The 16,954-nt window shown below is 39.7% G+C and overlaps 1 protein-coding gene across 1 annotated transcript in view; it reads right to left on the reverse strand.

The window, feature by feature from the left end:
* The window catches only part of LOC132572032 (high mobility group protein HMGI-C-like), a 31,877-nt gene that overhangs the window by 261 nt on the left and 14,662 nt on the right, over positions 1-16,954 (reverse strand). The window contains exons 4-5 of the mRNA XM_060238819.1: positions 14,416-14,463; positions 2,850-2,934 (exon numbers count right to left, since the gene is read on the reverse strand). Coding sequence (XP_060094802.1) covers positions 2,850-2,934; positions 14,416-14,463 — 133 coding nt within the window. The remainder of the gene's footprint in view (positions 1-2,849; positions 2,935-14,415; positions 14,464-16,954) is intronic.

Genomic DNA, 16,954 nt, shown 5'->3' on the forward strand with positions numbered 1-16,954 from the left:
TATGGCAAAAATATGAGCATGGGGGTGGTTTTATATTTATATCTAAAATGAGTTGTTGGCTAAACATACCTTTTGAGCAGTACCTCTAAAAGGCCCTGATGCTGCCCCCCCCCCCAAAAAAAAAAAATGAAAAGCAGCTTCTGGGAAGAGAGTTTAAAGAAAAACAGTGTCAGGGGTTCTTATCTTGCTCCAAATGCTCACATCAAGTGGCTTTTACTTTTTCAAAGTTAACAAATATGAGTAAAAAGTACAGGGGGAACAGCTTCATGCAGATTATTTGGAAAAGACATGTGGTTGGCAGGGAAAGGATTAAGCAGTTAATCAGTTCACTTATTTATTATTTACGATTTATAATTTGCCCTCCCCAAGAATGGGCTCAGGGTGGCTTTCTTTTAAAAAATGACATTGAAGCTCCCTTACATATGCTTGCATATAACATGTAGCCAGCCACTCAGACCACCAAGCATGACAAACAACTTCGAATGTTTTCTATATATCTAAATATAGAAAGAAAGCCAAATGGATGAAGGTGGGGGGAACCCTCCATAGGCTGCTCATGGTTGCCACTGTGGGATATGTGAGAGAAGTGATGAAGGGGTTAGAATGCTGGGTCAGGCCTCCTACTCTGCCATGGAAGTTCACTGGGAGACCTTGGGCCAGTCACTCTCTCTCAGCCACACTTGTTTTGCAGAGAAAATGGAGAATGGGAGAACAATGTTGTAAGCTGATCCTCATTGGGGAGAAAGCAGGATTTAAGTAAATAAATACACACACTGCAATTTAAAAAGAATCAGTTCAGGATTGATTTGGTGATATCTATTAAAGGTTTTGAAGGGGCATGTATTTAACCACCAGATAGCAATTCAGTTGTACATATCCATTGCTATAAATCCTTGTCCTACCACATAGTAGGGCATATTATAATAAAGTGTCTGAAGTTTACATTAAGGCACAGTGGGATGGATACAACCATACTCTAAGTACCTGTCCTCCAATTTAGCTGCTCTTCCTCCAACAGAAAAACCATTTGAGGAAGACTCCTTAGACTGGAGGAGGACTTTAAATTTGAGGTAAAAGGGCATAAATATTTTACAAGATAAATGAGTAAACTTTGCTGAGTGGAGTGGTAAAATAGGGGTAGGATCCATTCCAGATAGTTACACAGATAACATTCCAACTTTCACTTCATCCCCGTACCACATTGATGCCTATCTTATTGGGTGGTACTGGATAGGTGATTGGGACCAGAGTATCTGAAAGACTATTTTCTCTTATATGTCCTTGCCCCAGACAAGGTTACAGGGAAAGGGCCTCCTAGCGGCCCCATCAATCAAAGAAGCTTGGTTGGTGGGTACACAAGACAGGGCCTTTTAAGTGGCAGCCCCATGATTTTGCAATAGCCTCCTCAGGAAGTTGCACTTGGCACCCTCACTTTCAAACTTGAGGAGGTAGTTGAAAATGGTTTTATTTAGGATTGCATTTTTTTTGCTAAGTAGCCTTACTGAAAGACTAGCAGTCATGGGATGAGAGCACAGGTCCTCTTATGGCTCTGTCCATTGGTTAAAGGACAGAATGCAAAGAGTAGGAATGGACAGGAGTGAGCAGTGGCATCCCATTAGCACTGAGATTGGGACCAGTGCTCTTTAATTTGTTCATAAGTGATCTGGAATTGAGGGGGAATAATGTTAAAGCCCAATTTGCAGATGATGCCAAATTATTCAGGATAATGAAAACCAAAGTGGATTGTCAAGAGCTACATTATGATAGCTCTAAGTTGGGTAAGAAGGCAACATGGCAAATTCAATTCAGTTATTATTATGAAAGGAATTGAAAATAAAAGATGTGTAATATAAAATTATATGTGGCCTGAAGAAAGTGGATAGAGAGACCTTTTCTCCCTCTCTGATAATACTAGCACTCAGGAGCATCCAATAAGGTTGATGGACAATAGACAAAAGGAATACTCCTCTACTCAATGAGTTGTTGTATTCAATGCCAGTGGACAATGGCCATGAGCATAGGTGGCTTTAAAAGGGGATTAGACAGAATAATGGAAGATAGTTTCATCAATGCCTGCTAGCCAAGATGAGTAAAAGGAACCTCCATATTTGGAGCCAGCAAACCTTTGAATACCCATTCTAGGAGGCAATATTGAGGGAGGGTTTGGCTTCTATTCCCTGTTTATTGGCTGGATGTGTAACTGGCTGGCCAATGTGAAAAACAGGTTGCTAGTCTAAATGAACCACTGGCTTATCCAGCAGGGTTCTTATGTTCATATATGTGTATGTGTGTGTGCCTGCATTCTAAGCAGAAGAGGAAAGTACAACATGTTGTAGCTGGTGTTTTAAGTGGTATGAAGGATCTATGTAAGATAGAAATCTGGCAGAGCAGTAGGCCGGAAGTGAAGCCATCACAAAGGAGTCTGTGGCTGTACTGATGTCACCATGCAACTTAGAGGCAGGAAGTGATACGCCTGCAGAAGTCAGAGAGGAAATGGACTTGAAGAAATGAGGTTAAACAAACCAGAATTTATCAAGTGCCATCTACACTCATTTTCTTAGAAATCATGGCAGTGCTTGGCTGCTTGAGTCACCAGTTTTTTCTGTATCTCACATGACTAAACAACCTAACAGCAAGGAAGGTGAAGATATACTTGAGCAGACAGAATCAAAACCTACTGATGCCTTTTCCATCTTTCAGAATGCCAGTTCCTTTTATAAAGTTCACTTCTTTCAAGATAAAATCTTTGATCAGCAATTTGTTATGGTGTGCCCCCTGTGGTTTCCTACAGTTTTTTGCAGGGCTATTTTGGATGCTCCTTTTACAAGCTGCACACTAATTCCACTGACCTGCTTTGGTAGGCTGTGTGCTGGAACTTGGCTGGCTGCTTCCTTGAGCACTGACTTTCTGATATTCTTCCTCCTGTGTGACAAGCTGAAAGAAAAATAAAGTGGTAAACATCTGGTAATATAAAACAACATTAACCAAGATTAAAAACAACCACAAGGACTTCCGGGGAGGAAAATGGCGAGCTGAGTTGTCTCTCGTAACGGGAGCAAGCTGAAGGTCTTGTTCGGGGTAGTGGAGGGCAAACCAAAGCCCACTGCCTACCTTTCTCAGTGAGAGAAAGGTCCAAGACTTGCACTAAAAACTTTAGAAGAGATTTACCTTGGCTGAAAAGGAGCTTTGGAGAAGGGTCCTTTGAGGCTTTGAGGAGTCTCAGAAGTTTGCAAAATTATCGTCTGCAAGATCTCTCAGAGCCATGGATTTGGCATAAGCTCGTCACGATCCTAACCTTCTGGGACATTTTTAAACAACTAAAGTCTTGGAAGACCAGTGGAACTTGGATAAACAGAGGAAAAAAGGTACAGAAACTCTTCTTTCACTCCGGAGCTATTTACAGACTAAAGAGACGTTTTAAAGGTGGAAATAAGGGGAAAATATAAAACTTGCAAGTAGAAGAAGGGAAGGGTGAAGTTTGGACTATTTTGACATAAAAGACAGTGTTAAAAACTGCTAAAAATTGAAGAGAAATCATTGTTGTGTCTACTTACGATTTGTGGAATGTAAACAACCATACTGCGCAGGAATATACTGGAACAGTCCTCTAACTCTACTGAGCAAGACAGGAAGTGCGTCAAGCAATCTATAAGGTTGAAGGTGACAGAGACAGGAAGCAGTAAAGAAAAAAGCCTACTCTACATCATAGAGAAACATCGGCAGCCATTGCTGGGAGGTCCAATTTAAAACATCGTTTTAAAAAGATTTGGGACTTTAAAAAGTGACAGAAACGACAGGGAAAAGGGTAAGAAGATAAGAACTATTGACTACATTATTGGTGGGCTCCTGGGGTGATTTTAAAAGGGGAAAAAAATCTTTAAAAGGAGAAAAAATCGCGGCCGCCATTTTGGATTTTTTAAAGACTTTTTTGTTAAATATCTTTGCTTTGGGGGCTCAGAAACCAGCGAAATTGGGCTTGCTGGAAAGGGCAAGCCCTGCTCTATTGAACCTGACTGTCAGATTTTAAATTGGTGAGGTCAAAAATTTCGTCATTTTTTTAAAGGGGAAAAATTCTTCAAAAATTTATATCTGGGCCTGGGAAGCTCAGAAGAAAACAGAACAAAGTTTAATTGAGAGAGAAAATTTAGACCTTCTGAACTTGGTAGTCAAACTTGCAAATTGTGCGACGGAAATTTTTGGTATTTTAATTGCATCCCCCTTGCTCTTTGCTTAAATGTCAGAGCCCAGGCAGCTCCGAACAAGAGCCCTTTCATTAGAAAAAATGCAAGACCAAATGGAGGCTATGGAAGCCAGGATTATGAAAGGAGTTAAGAAAATGATGGAAGAGTTGAAGGAAGAACTTACTACAGTGATTAAAAAAGAAGTGGACGACCTCAAAAACCAAATTGGGAAAATAGACAAGAAAGTACAGGAGGTGGAGGAGAAAGTTAAAACACATGATACCACCTTGCTGAAAGTACAAGAAAAAGTGACGATTCACGACTGCAAATTAATGGAAAATCAGCTACGTTTGAGAGGAGTACCTGAGGAAGAGAATGATGATTTGAAAGGATATATAACAAACATAATCGCAGAATTCTTAGAAGAAGACCCTGATAAGACTAAAAGCATGTATGATCACATGTATAGAGTCAACTCGTTATATGCCAAAAAAAATAACTTACCAAGAGATGTGGTTGTAAGATTCATGACAAAGGAAATGGTGGGAAGGATTATGAAGAGAAACTTTGAACAATCATTGATAGTAAGAGGTAGCAGAGTGAGAATTATGAAGGAGCTACCGAAAGAAGTGATAAATGACAGGAGAACATATAAAAAGTTGACAGAAAAATTGAAAGACAATGGCACAAGGTATAGATGGATAATCCCCGAGGGTGTGAGCTTTGAACTTCAGGGGAAGAGAGTCACGATCACAAATGCCCGAGAACTGAGGAGATTTTTTGAAGAAAATAAAGAATTTGCACCATGATGGATTACAAACTATTGTCTTGGAATGTTAATGGACTAAATTCACCACAAAAAAGAAGGGCAACTTTTCATTGGATTAAAAAGCAAAATTGTAATATAATTTGTTTGCAAGAAGTCCACATTAAACAAAAGGATTATAAATTTTTATGGAACAAACAATTGGGAAGGGAATTTTTTTCGTTAGCTGACCAGAAAAAAAGGGGAGTAGTTTTTTATATTAAACAAGACCTGGAGCCAAAATTGGTATTTAAAGATAAGGATGGAAGATTTGTAGCAGTGGAAATAACATCAAATGGGAAAAAAACGCTGTTATTGGGACTATATGCACCTAATGGTGCAAAAGATGTTTTTTTTAAAGACATTACACAACAACTAGATGAGTTGACCTACGATCAAATACTCTTAATGGGAGATTTTAATGGAACAGTTGAGAACTCATTGGATAGATCCGGAGGGGAAAAAAATAGTGGAAAAGAAGGAAAATTGCCAAAGTCTTTTTTTGAATTAGTAAAACAGGAAAATTTGGAGGACATATGGAGAAAGTTTAACCCTGAAGTGCGGGACTATACTTTTTTTTCTGCAAGACATAAGACATTTTCTAGAATTGACATGCTATGGGGAACCAGAGATTTAGGCCTCATAACAAGAAAGATAGAGATTTTGCCTAAAATTGGCACTGACCATAACCCAATAATGTGGATTACAAAACTGTCCAAAAGATTGAGAAGATGGAGATTGAATGAAGACTTGCTACAGAACAAAGAAACAGTGACTTTCCTAGGAAAAGAAACTAAAGAATTTTTCCAAGTGAATGATAAAGAAGATATCGATTTTCAGACGGTCTGGGATGCTTATAAAGCAGTAATGAGAGGGTTGCTGATTACTTTGAACAATAAAGATAAAAGGGAAAAAGAAAAACAACTACTGGATATTCAAAATGAAATAAAGAAAAAAGAAAGAGAGCTGAGGAAAAGACCAGGGAAAAAGAAAATTCTAAGGGAAATTTCAATATTGCAAACGCAACTAAGACATTTATTAAACAAAGAAGTAGAATGGAATTTGAAAAGGCTCCAGCAAAAATCGTTTGAAGGAGCAAATAAGACGGGGAAATACTTGGCGTGGCAGCTGAAAAAAAAGAGGGAAAATAAAATAATTAATAGAATTGTGATAGATGAAAGAGACGTAGTTACTCAAGAGGGAATAAAAAGAGAATTTTTTAAGTATTATGCCAAGCTGTTTAAAGGTGCTGAAGTAAAGAGAAAAAAGATAGATGAATATCTACAGAAAATAAAAATTGAGCCATTAACTGAGAATATGAGAAAAATTTTGAATGACCCAATTGAAAAAATAGAAATTGAGGCAGCAATCAACGTGATGAAAAATGATAAAGCTCCCGGGCCAGACGGTTATACAGCCAAGTATTTTAAAATGTTTAAAGATGAATTAATACCAAAATTACAGAAGCTGATGAATGCAATAAGAGTCAAAGGGAAGGTACCAAATACATGGAAAGAAGCTGTTATTTCTTTGATACCTAAAGAAGAAAGAGATGTTACAAATGTGAAAAATTACAGACCAATTTCACTTTTGAACAATGATTATAAAATATTTACAAGAATTCTGGCAGAACGTCTTAAGCAATATTTGATAAATTTTATAAAAGAGGACCAAGCCGGTTTTCTTCCCAAAAGACAAATAAGAGACAATATTAGAACTGTTGTAAATATTGTAGAATATTATGAAAGACATCCAGAAAAGGAAGTAGCGCTATTCTTTGCGGATGCAGAAAAAGCATTTGACAATTTAAATTGGGACTTTATGTTTGCAGTGATGGAAAAAATGGAGCTTGGAGAAAGTTTTATAAGAATGATAAAGGCAATATATTCTGAACAAAGTGCAAGGCTGTGCATCAACGCAGATCTTACAGATGAAATGAAAATTAGTAAAGGTACCAGACAAGGCTGCCCGCTTTCGCCATTGCTGTTTATAATGACTCTTGAAATTTTACTAATGCAGATTCAAGAAGAAAAAGATTTAGAAGGACTACAAATAAAAGGATTTACCTATAAATACAGAGCATTTGCAGATGATATAATGTTTATAAATGAAAATCCTTTACAAGTTACACCTTTGTTGTTAATGAGAATACAAGAGTTTGGGGAGTTGGCGGGACTTTATATAAACAAAGAAAAATCAAAAATCTTATGTAAGAATATGCAGAAAAATAGACAACAAGAACTACAAAGACTAACGGGTTGTGAAGTTACCTCTAAGGTAAAATACCTAGGGGTAGAGATAACAATGAAAAATATTGATTTGTTTAAGAACAATTATGAAAAGCTATGGCGTAAAATAGAAGAAGATATGCTAAAGTGGAACAAGCTCAATTTGTCACTGTTGGGTAGAATAGCTGCAGTAAAAATGAATATTTTACCAAGGATTATGTATCTGTTTCAAACCATCCCCATTGTGAAAGATGCTAAGCAATTTGATAAATGGCGAAGAAAAATTTCGGAATTCGTGTGGGCCGGGAGGAAATCTAGAATTAAAATGAAAGTCCTGATAGATGCGAAAGAGAGAGGTGGATTCCAATTACCAGATTTGAAACTGTATCATGAAGCAATTTGTTTAGTATGGTTAAAAGAATGGATAACGTTATTAAATAAAAAACTTCTAATGTTAGAAGGCCATGGAAAAAAATTCGGCTGGCATGCATATTTGTACTATGAAAAAAAGAAGATGGACGGTCTTTTCTCTCACCATTATATAAGGAGTAGCTTATTAAATGTGTGGATAAAGTACAAGAAATATGGTGATGAGAGGAGACCTTTATGGATAGTGCCGGCTGAAGTGATAAAGTTAACGGCCAAAACAGTCAAGGAAAAACAACTATCATACAACCAGTTACTAAAAATACAAAGCGGGAAAATAGAATTGAAAACTGCAGAAGAACTAAACTATAAATATGATTGGTTTCAAATGCAACAAATAAAAAGTTTGATGGAGAATGATATCAAAGCTGAAGGAATAAGGAAAGAACAAACAGAAATGGAAAGAGTTCTGCTTGGAGATAATGAGAAATTAATTTCAAAAGTGTACAAATTACTTTTACAATGGGCTACAGAAGATGAAGTAGTGAAATCTCAAATGATAAAATGGGCAATTAATGTAAATAAAGAAATAAAGATGGAATCTTGGGAATATCTGTGGAAAAATTCCATGAAACTCGCAACATGTCATAGTATTAAAGAGAACTGTTTTAAGATGATGTATAGATGGTATATGACTCCAAAAAAATTAGCAAAGATGAACAATAAGATGCCAGATAGGTGCTGGAAATGTAAAAAGCATGAAGGTTCTTTCTACCATATGTGGTGGACTTGTGAAAGAGCTAAAATGTTTTGGCAAATGATTCAACAAGAGATATCTAAGATCCTGGGATATGAATTCAATAAAGAGGCAGAGACTTTTCTGCTGGGATTACAAATGGAAAAATTTCCAAAAGAAGATAGAACATTAATATGGTACTTGCTCTCAGCTGCTAGGACATTGTATGCGCAGTTGTGGAAGCAAGAAAAAATACCAGAAAAATGGGACTGGATTATGAAAGTTATGTCATGGAGTGAAATGGACAAATTAACAAGAAAATTAAGAGACTGTGATTTAGAACTTTTTAACCAAGAGTGGAAGAAATTCAGAAGATATGTAGAGAAAGAGTGGAAAATAAAAGGACATTGGACAATTTTTGAGGATTAAGATTTTTAAGATAACAATACAACTCTTGAAGGGGGTTCTTCTTCCCTATGTTTCTTTTTTGTTTCGTTTTTTTTCTTGATAGTTAAGGGTACCTTTAATATCTGTTTTTTTAAAGAAAATAACACTGGCGGGGGTCAAGTAATTGGGGGAGGGGTGGGAGAAAGTAAGATGTGGGGTAGAATGATGGTCTTTTTCTTAATATATATTAAGCTTTTTATAAGTTGTAGTTATAGTTCTACTACCATATGTTACTAATAAAATTGTTTATTCTTAAAAAACAACCACAAGCAATCAATCTAGTAAATCAAAGATTTCAGGTTTTCACGGCTGGTAACATCATTAGGGTTTGTAGAATCTTTCGGGCTCAACTGGAGAAAGTTTTCCTTCCAGACATTTTGTTCTCAGCTGCGGAGAACATCCTCAGTGGCGTTGCAGCCGGAGCAGGCGCTCTGACCTTCTTGGCTGTTGTGCATTGAGTGGGGCCAGGGCTGCTGGAGAGCTGCTATTTCTAGGCTGGAGATTGGTGGGTTCACACCATCAATTGCCCTTTCACCACACCCCCTCCAGCCTAGAAATAGCAGCTCTCCAGCAGCCCTGGCCCCACTCAATGCACAGCAGCCAAGAAGGTCAGAGCGCCTGCTCCGGCTGCAACGCCACTGAGGATGTTCTTCGCAGCTGAGAACGAAACGTCTGGAAGGAAAACTTTCTCCAGTAGAACATGGCACTTGAGCCCGAAAGATTCTACAAACCCTAATCTAGTAAATGCTTTTTAAAGAAACCTCTTCCAGGTGTTCTGCAAAAGTAGCACACATCTACCCTCCCAAGGTTGTTATATATCTTACCTCCCCATCTTCATTATTAACACTTGGGTTAAAAAGTACATACTTGGTAATGTGTGTGAAGCAAAACAATTGTCTACTTCTCTTTGCCATTCACACCCTGTGTACATGTAAAGTGCTGTCAAGTCACAGCCAATTTATGGCAACCCCAGCCAGGGACTTTTAAAGCAAGTGAGAAGCAGAATTGTTTTTCCATTGCCTTCATCTGCAAGAGTTTTCCTTGGAGCCCTCCCTTCTGAGTATCAACCCTGCTTAACTTCTAACACTTGACAATATCGGGCTATACCATGCTGCCTTCTCTTCCATTCATACCCTACAATGACCCTTTTTATGGCACAAAATCTCTCTTTTTTTTTTTACCTGTTCAGAACAGCAGTGCTAGCAGTGCTGAGGTGCTCTGGACTTTGAGAAGAAGATAGTGGATTTATATCCAGCCCTATACTCTGAATCTCAGAGCAGTCACAATCTCCTTTACCTCCCCCCCCCCCCCACACACACACAACAGATACCCTGTGAGGTAGGGCTGAGAGAGCTTTTACAGCAGCTGCCCTTTCAAAGACGACTCCTATGAGAGCTACGGCTGACCCAAGGCCATTCCAGCAGCTGCAAGTGGAGGATAGGGGAATCAAACCCAGTTCTCCCAGATAAGAGTGTGCACACTTAACCACAACACCAAACTGGCTCTCTGATGTAGCATATGTGTGAAATTGGCTTCAGTGTGTGTATGCATATTTTTCCTATATGGTATGCACATACTCATAAGTGCTAAGTCCACATGGATATCTGTTGGGCTAGACTTTCAAACAAGTTCCCATGGCCAGTCTTTATGAGCATTTTCCAGGAATAGGTCTGAGGCAACACAGCAGGGACCAGCCTGAAAGCTGAACAGTGCTTTAGCAAGTGCCAAGAAAATGAAACTGTCCAGATTAAAGTTCAAATGGCAGTTCACCTTCAGCCTATCATCTTTTTTATTTGTGGTTATCACTTCTGGAATCATCTGTATCTGAAGGTTAAACCTAGTTTATGGAACTCTTCTTGCATACATTTGCTATTATGTTAGGAGCCTATGTCCAGCCCCACTCAATGGCTGCTTACAGATGGGCCGTTTGGGGTGCATGGGAGGCATCCCAAATTGGGCAAGCTCAAAAAGAAGCATCTCAAACTGTCCACACGTTCCAGCGCAAAGCACCCCTATCTCGCTTACAGTCAGTTGGCTGTTAGTGCACCATTCTCTTGCCACGGTTTGGGTTTCTTTTCCCCCATACATTTTAGTGGTCATGTGCATATGCACTCATGTGCACATGCACTCATCTGCTCTGGGCAGTTTTTTTTTTTTAATAATACTAGTGAGCACCTAGAGCAGATTGGTGGGTTCACACCATCAATCTGCCTTGCTTGCACGCTTCCACGTCCAAATGCCAAAGAGGCAACTGGCATGTGACTCAGAAATTTGCTACCACATCAAAAGTTATAGCTTTTTGGGCTGCTCTGAGGGTGAGTACAGGACGGGGGGGGGGGGGGGGTGGCGGCGGATGTGTGTGTTTGGACAAGTTTTTCCAGTCAGTTTCTAAGGTGTCTCTGGGTCACCTTAAACTGCTCGTCTGTAAGCAGCCAACAGGTTACTCCAACACAGAACAAGGCTCTGGGAGCCAGGCAGCAGCAGAGAAGGGGATAGTCAGAAAGCAAAATCAAGCCTGGACTTTGGGAAGGCCAAGATGGAAGAGACTTAAAGGTAGCCTTGACCAGCAAGGGGAAGGAGTAGGGCAGGGGACAGGCAACAGAGGAAAGAGGCAGAAAAGACTTCCCTTTCCTTTTATAGTCTCCCAAGAGGAGCAGGTGAAAGGGAATTAGATACAGACCAAGTGGGGATGTGGCCAGGGCATACCATAAAACAGAAGGCACTACACCAGTCAGGGAGGAAGCAATAGACTGAAGTCAGATGAGGGACAGCCTTATAAATGCTTTTACTTCTGCATGCCTTCAAAATCTCAGTCCTTTTTCAAAAGCCACTTAACTGTCTCATTTACTTCTTCCCCCCTTTCCCTTATTCTGCAATTAGAGTTTTTATATTATAAATGGATAAGCCTCCAGGACATTAGCCAACTTGTCTACTCTGAATGGCAGTGGCGGTCCAAGGTCTCAGGTAGGGATGTGGCAAATTTCACCACAAATGTGCTTGACAGTTGAATTTACCATGATCAAAGGTGTTGGCCAAATGTCAGCCAATCACCCTGCCTGTTCAATTCATACTGAATAGCTGCAAATGCCTGCTGATTAGGTTTGCGCTGAGTTTTTGCAAACCTATGCATGCACAGAAATGCTGCCAATGTAAATGAATCAACAGCCATTAACATCACTAGGGACTGTTCATTTGTGCAATGAAAGTAGGCTTTTATTAAAACACATTTATTTCTACAACACTGTCTATTGAATGCCACAGTTACACAGCAAGGACAACGAACACACTTGTGGGGAGAAGCCTGTTGCATGGTTAAGAAAGAATACAGTGAAACAACCTTTTGAAGAGCTGATGATGAGTTGATGAACACTGGAACCAGGGCCAGCCCTAGACTGTCTGGCACCCCAGGCAAGGCTAACTTCTGGCACCTCCCCTCCCCCACATTTATGACACTGAGTCACATGGTGTGCACCCAATTTGTTACCCCCAGAAGGATGGCACCCTAGGCAGTCACCTAGTTTGTCTACTGGCAGGGATGGCCCTGATTGGAACTGATCATGAAAAAAATCCAAGATGAGCAAATAGGACAGGAGCTGAACTTGCTGGTGCTTGAGAATACTACTAGTGGACTCTCAAAAAGTGCAGTTTCTCTCAACGATTGTTCTGCCTTTGCCCCAGTGTTTAGCCTCTCCACTGGGGTAAAGGCAGAACAATTGTTGACAGAAACTGCACTTTCTGAGAGTTGACTCAAAACCATACAATAGCTTTTTATGAGACGTCAACCACAATTTGGAATATTATGAACCTGCCTCCCCCCCTCCCTTTTACAGTTGTTTATATTTTTATATGCTTTCAAGTGTGCGCTCTTTGACTATGATGACTGTAGGCCACTGAAGAAGGCACATCAAACTGAAATGTGTTGGGCCTGTAGGTTTCATGTGCAACACCCTTTTGGTCTGTAGCTAAGTTTTGATGAGCTAATATTATTGTTGAACAATTATTTTTAATGTATTTTCTGTAGTTTCAATTGTCATAGAGTGTAATAAAAACCTGTAATACTTTTAAATTGCTAAATTCAACCTTTGAATACCCACCTACTTTCCCATCCAAACAGGGCCCTCAAGCAACACCAAAACATTAAAACATTTCAACTTTAAAATATTTAAAGTCCATATAGAGCAATTCAATAAATACATTAAAAGACATATGTGCTCTGTCACTAATCTTCTTTTAACCTTTGTTCATTTCATCTTAGATTGTACTCTGCTTTTGATGGTTTTATTGTTTGGCTTGGCTTGTTTATTGCTTATTCATATTGCTTTATGTTGTTTTACTGCTGCTTATTGATTTTAGAATTATACTTCTAACAATTTTGCTGCAAGCTACCCTGCTGTTTTATTAGTAGAATGGTTGGACAGAACTCTTTGATAAACAAAATGCAGACACATGCAACAGTTGTAAAGCTGCACTGTGAGTCATGGCTGAAACATTTTCTTTCCTCTGTGTTGCTGGCCGTTTAACCACAGGCTAGCCTATATCAGCAGGTGTCTCATAACTAGCCACTGTGGCTGTTCTGAACATTGTACTAAAAACTCTTAGCAAGCAACCTCCCTTTGTATTTTTAGTGTGGAGTATTTAATTGTTCTTTAAAACATGGTCTTCCTGGCCAGGTTGGATATAACTGTTTAAAAATAATTTAGCCATGATAAAATTCAGTTACTAAAGCATAAGAGACTGCTCTCTGCAGGTGGTATGAACCAGCTAGTTAATATTCATGCATATGGAAGATTTCCACCCCACCTTTCTGCCTCAAAAAGGCTAACAATTAAAAGTTTGTATCTGGATTAAATCAAACACTCCTGTCACAAAACAAGCACAGCGTGTAATAAATTAGAAAAGCAGGAAACTACGTAGTACAAGAGGTCATAAACTTATGGTGCAGGGAAACCATTGCTACCAGTAGTACAAAAGTGTGGACCACATAAAAAGTAACTTTCTCAACAAAACCTTCCTTGCCAGAATACCATCTCTAGTCTTCATATTACACCATAGCTTTACTTTCACAAAGCCAAGAAGAAAAGACTAATAGTGCAATTCCAAGAATACTTTCCAGGGATTAAGCCCTATTGAATAGACTTTAGTGGGATTCTGAGTAGATTGCACTATAAAGCTATCAGGATGCAAGGGTAATGATGACACAAACTGATAGAAGACCTAATTCCCTTGCTAAGGATAGATGCTAAAAATGAGGCTTATGCTTCATGTATATAGGTCAAGGTCAAACTGATAGGGGGCAGGATTTCCCATTACAGCATGGAGACTGGTGGCTGGTCTTGTTGATAGGGTGGTGGCTTGTCTCTGGACCCTGAGAAGTCCAGGTGAAGCAATTTTTTGTTGGTTGATAGCAAAGTTTGTTCACAATAATAGCAGGGAAAGAACAAGTGTTGTAAATCTGACAATACTACTGTTGGTGATCAACTTCAGACCTTCTGAAGAAGACATGAGAAGGGGTATGCAAGAATGTAAATTACATATCAAATGTCACTTCAGAAGTAGAGTGAGAGGGCTTATGCAATTGTGGCTGTTTTCTTAGCAAGTCAGAAGCTGGCTAAGGGAAGAACTACAAAATGAGCTTAATTACACACAACTTACCCATTTTCGGGGTCTTCCTCTAGGCTTTTTTTCAGCTGAAGCCAGTATCTTTAAAGAAAGAGAAACAAAAAACCAAATTCTCTCTTCGGTAGCATATGTTCTTGACAAGGAAGGGAATAAACACTGGCCCTTTCTGTGCTCACAACTTACTTCAGAGAGTATCCAAGCAGTCAAACCTTTAAACTTGACGTTGGATTTCAGTGCTTGCCATCCACAACAGTTTTACACCTTCTGTTATATTCATTCTGCAGCTACAAAAAAATTTGCACTTTTCTAAATTGAGGTGGAATGTCACTTGTGACATTTGGTGGACAACGTCTAATTTTTTAAAATTTATGCACCCCATTGGTGGTGATGGATTCCTTCCCTTTTTCCCAGGGTGGCAGGGAGGACTCTCCCCAAAGACTTGGCTCCTGCACACACACACAAACCACAATCTCATCACTTCCGTGTAAATAATTTTTTTTAACACAGATAACTCAGTTTAGCAAAAAACCCTGATTTTAGTAAATTTATCCTGCATATAAAAAACCTCTACTTGATGGGAAAAGTTAGTGCTGACTAAAGGAGGAAGATAGTGGAAGGTGCAGAATCGGCAGAACAACCTTAATGTTGGAGGGGAGTGACCTCCAAGGGCAGGGAAAGGGTAGGGGGAAATCTGAGGGAAACTCTATGCTTTTGAATTATCATAGGCTTGGAAAAGAAGCAAGCAGAAAAATAATCACAAAACCGTTTTCAGTAAAGTTAGGGAAGCAACGAATGGAAAGCAAACTGAGAGCTGAAGGGACAAAAATCAATGCAGAGCTACAAAAATCCCCTGAAGGGCATGCAAGGTGAAAGTAGGGGAACTGCAGAACAAAAAAGATACCATGAGGCACTGTGAAAGCGAGGGAAGCCACCAGTGCATAAAAGACCACTGTTAGATGTTACCTGATGGGGAGTACCAAATGATTCTGGAAAAATGCTATGATCACCTCGAGGCTGGATTACTGTGATGCCCTCTACATGGGGCTGCCCTTGTCCCAAATCCGGTGACTCCAGCTAGTGTAGAATGCTGCTGCCAGGCTGTTAATGGGAGTTCCTTTATGGGAGCACATTCAGTCTGTGCTGAAAGCGCTGCACTGGCTACCGATAATATACTGTATTCACTTCAAGGTGCTGGTTTTAACTTTTAAAGCCCTAAATGGCCAGAGTCCTGCATATCTTAGGAACCACCTTTCCCTGGATATGCCCCAGTGAGCACTTTGGTCTGGGTCTCAAAACCTGTTGACAGTCCCCAGCATCAGGGAAGTTAGGCTTCAGTCAACTAGAGCCAGAGTCTTTTCCTTTGCTGTACCTAGCTGGTGGAATGAATTGCCAGAGGAGGTTAGGGCTCTGCGAGAGCTTCCACAGTTCCACAGGGTCTGTAAAACGGCACTCTTCCACCATGCTTTCCCATAATGGTAACTTCTACAGCAACAGATTAGGCCCATAAACCAGAAACTTAAACATCATTCTGGATTTCTTACCACGCTATGGCGATCTGGGGTCCCTTTGGAATATCTAGTATCGAGCATCCAGTTATATTGCTACCATCGAAATCTTAACTGTTTGTATGAACTTTTGCACGAGCACCTATTGATATTGATGTTTTAATAATTGTTTTTATCTTTTATGTTTTATCACTGTTTTTATCTTGTTTGGTCATTGTTTGACCCCAACCTGTGAGCCACCCTGAGCCTGCCTTCGGTGGGGAGGGTGAGATATTAAATAAACAAACAAACAAACAAACAAACAAACAAACAAACAAACAAACAAATAAATAGATAGATAGAGGGGAACAAAATTCAGGTCTAGTAGCATCTTAAAGACCAACAAAATGTTCCAGCGTATACACTTTCATAATGGTATCTGTTGAAGTGAGCTTTGACTCCTCATGAAAGTTTATATCATGGAACATTTTGTTCTTCTTTAAGGTGGTATTGGACTTGAGTTGTGTTCTGCTGCTACAGACTAATATGAAACTAAGGATGGGCACAGACTGCATTTTTGCAGATTGGTTTGTGGCTGAACCATGAGCCAAACCAAGGGGTCAGTTTGTGAACTGAATGAGTTCGTATTGGTTCATGAGCCATTTAAAGTTTAAACCTCTGCTTTCTGCTCTTCATAAACTGCCATGAACCATCATGTCCTGCATCAAAATTTGTGGAAGTTTATGGCAGCTTTTCAGTAGGGGTTCAGCCGAATCAAAGAAGCCGCCAAATCACCCCTGATTCGGAAGTATATGGCACCATATACTTCCGAATCCAATTGGGACCCATTATACGGGGAGCCTCAGGGGAACTGCCTGCCTCCTTTCCCGCCTTTGGAAGCCTTTTCCCGCCTCTCCCATAGCCTCCCTGGGATCAGGGAGGGAGAGGGAGGGGAGAGGAGCCCCAGCAGCCAATCCAAAGCATGCATTTGCAAAATGCATTGCAAATGCATGCTTTGCAGGGCTGTTGTGTAGCTGATGGCTGGGCTAATCCCCCAGCCATCAGCAACTTTGTTGTTCTTTTGTTTA

Source organism: Heteronotia binoei, chromosome 5, assembly GCF_032191835.1.
Source record: "Heteronotia binoei isolate CCM8104 ecotype False Entrance Well chromosome 5, APGP_CSIRO_Hbin_v1, whole genome shotgun sequence".
NCBI classification, from domain to species: Eukaryota; Metazoa; Chordata; class Lepidosauria; order Squamata; family Gekkonidae; genus Heteronotia; species Heteronotia binoei.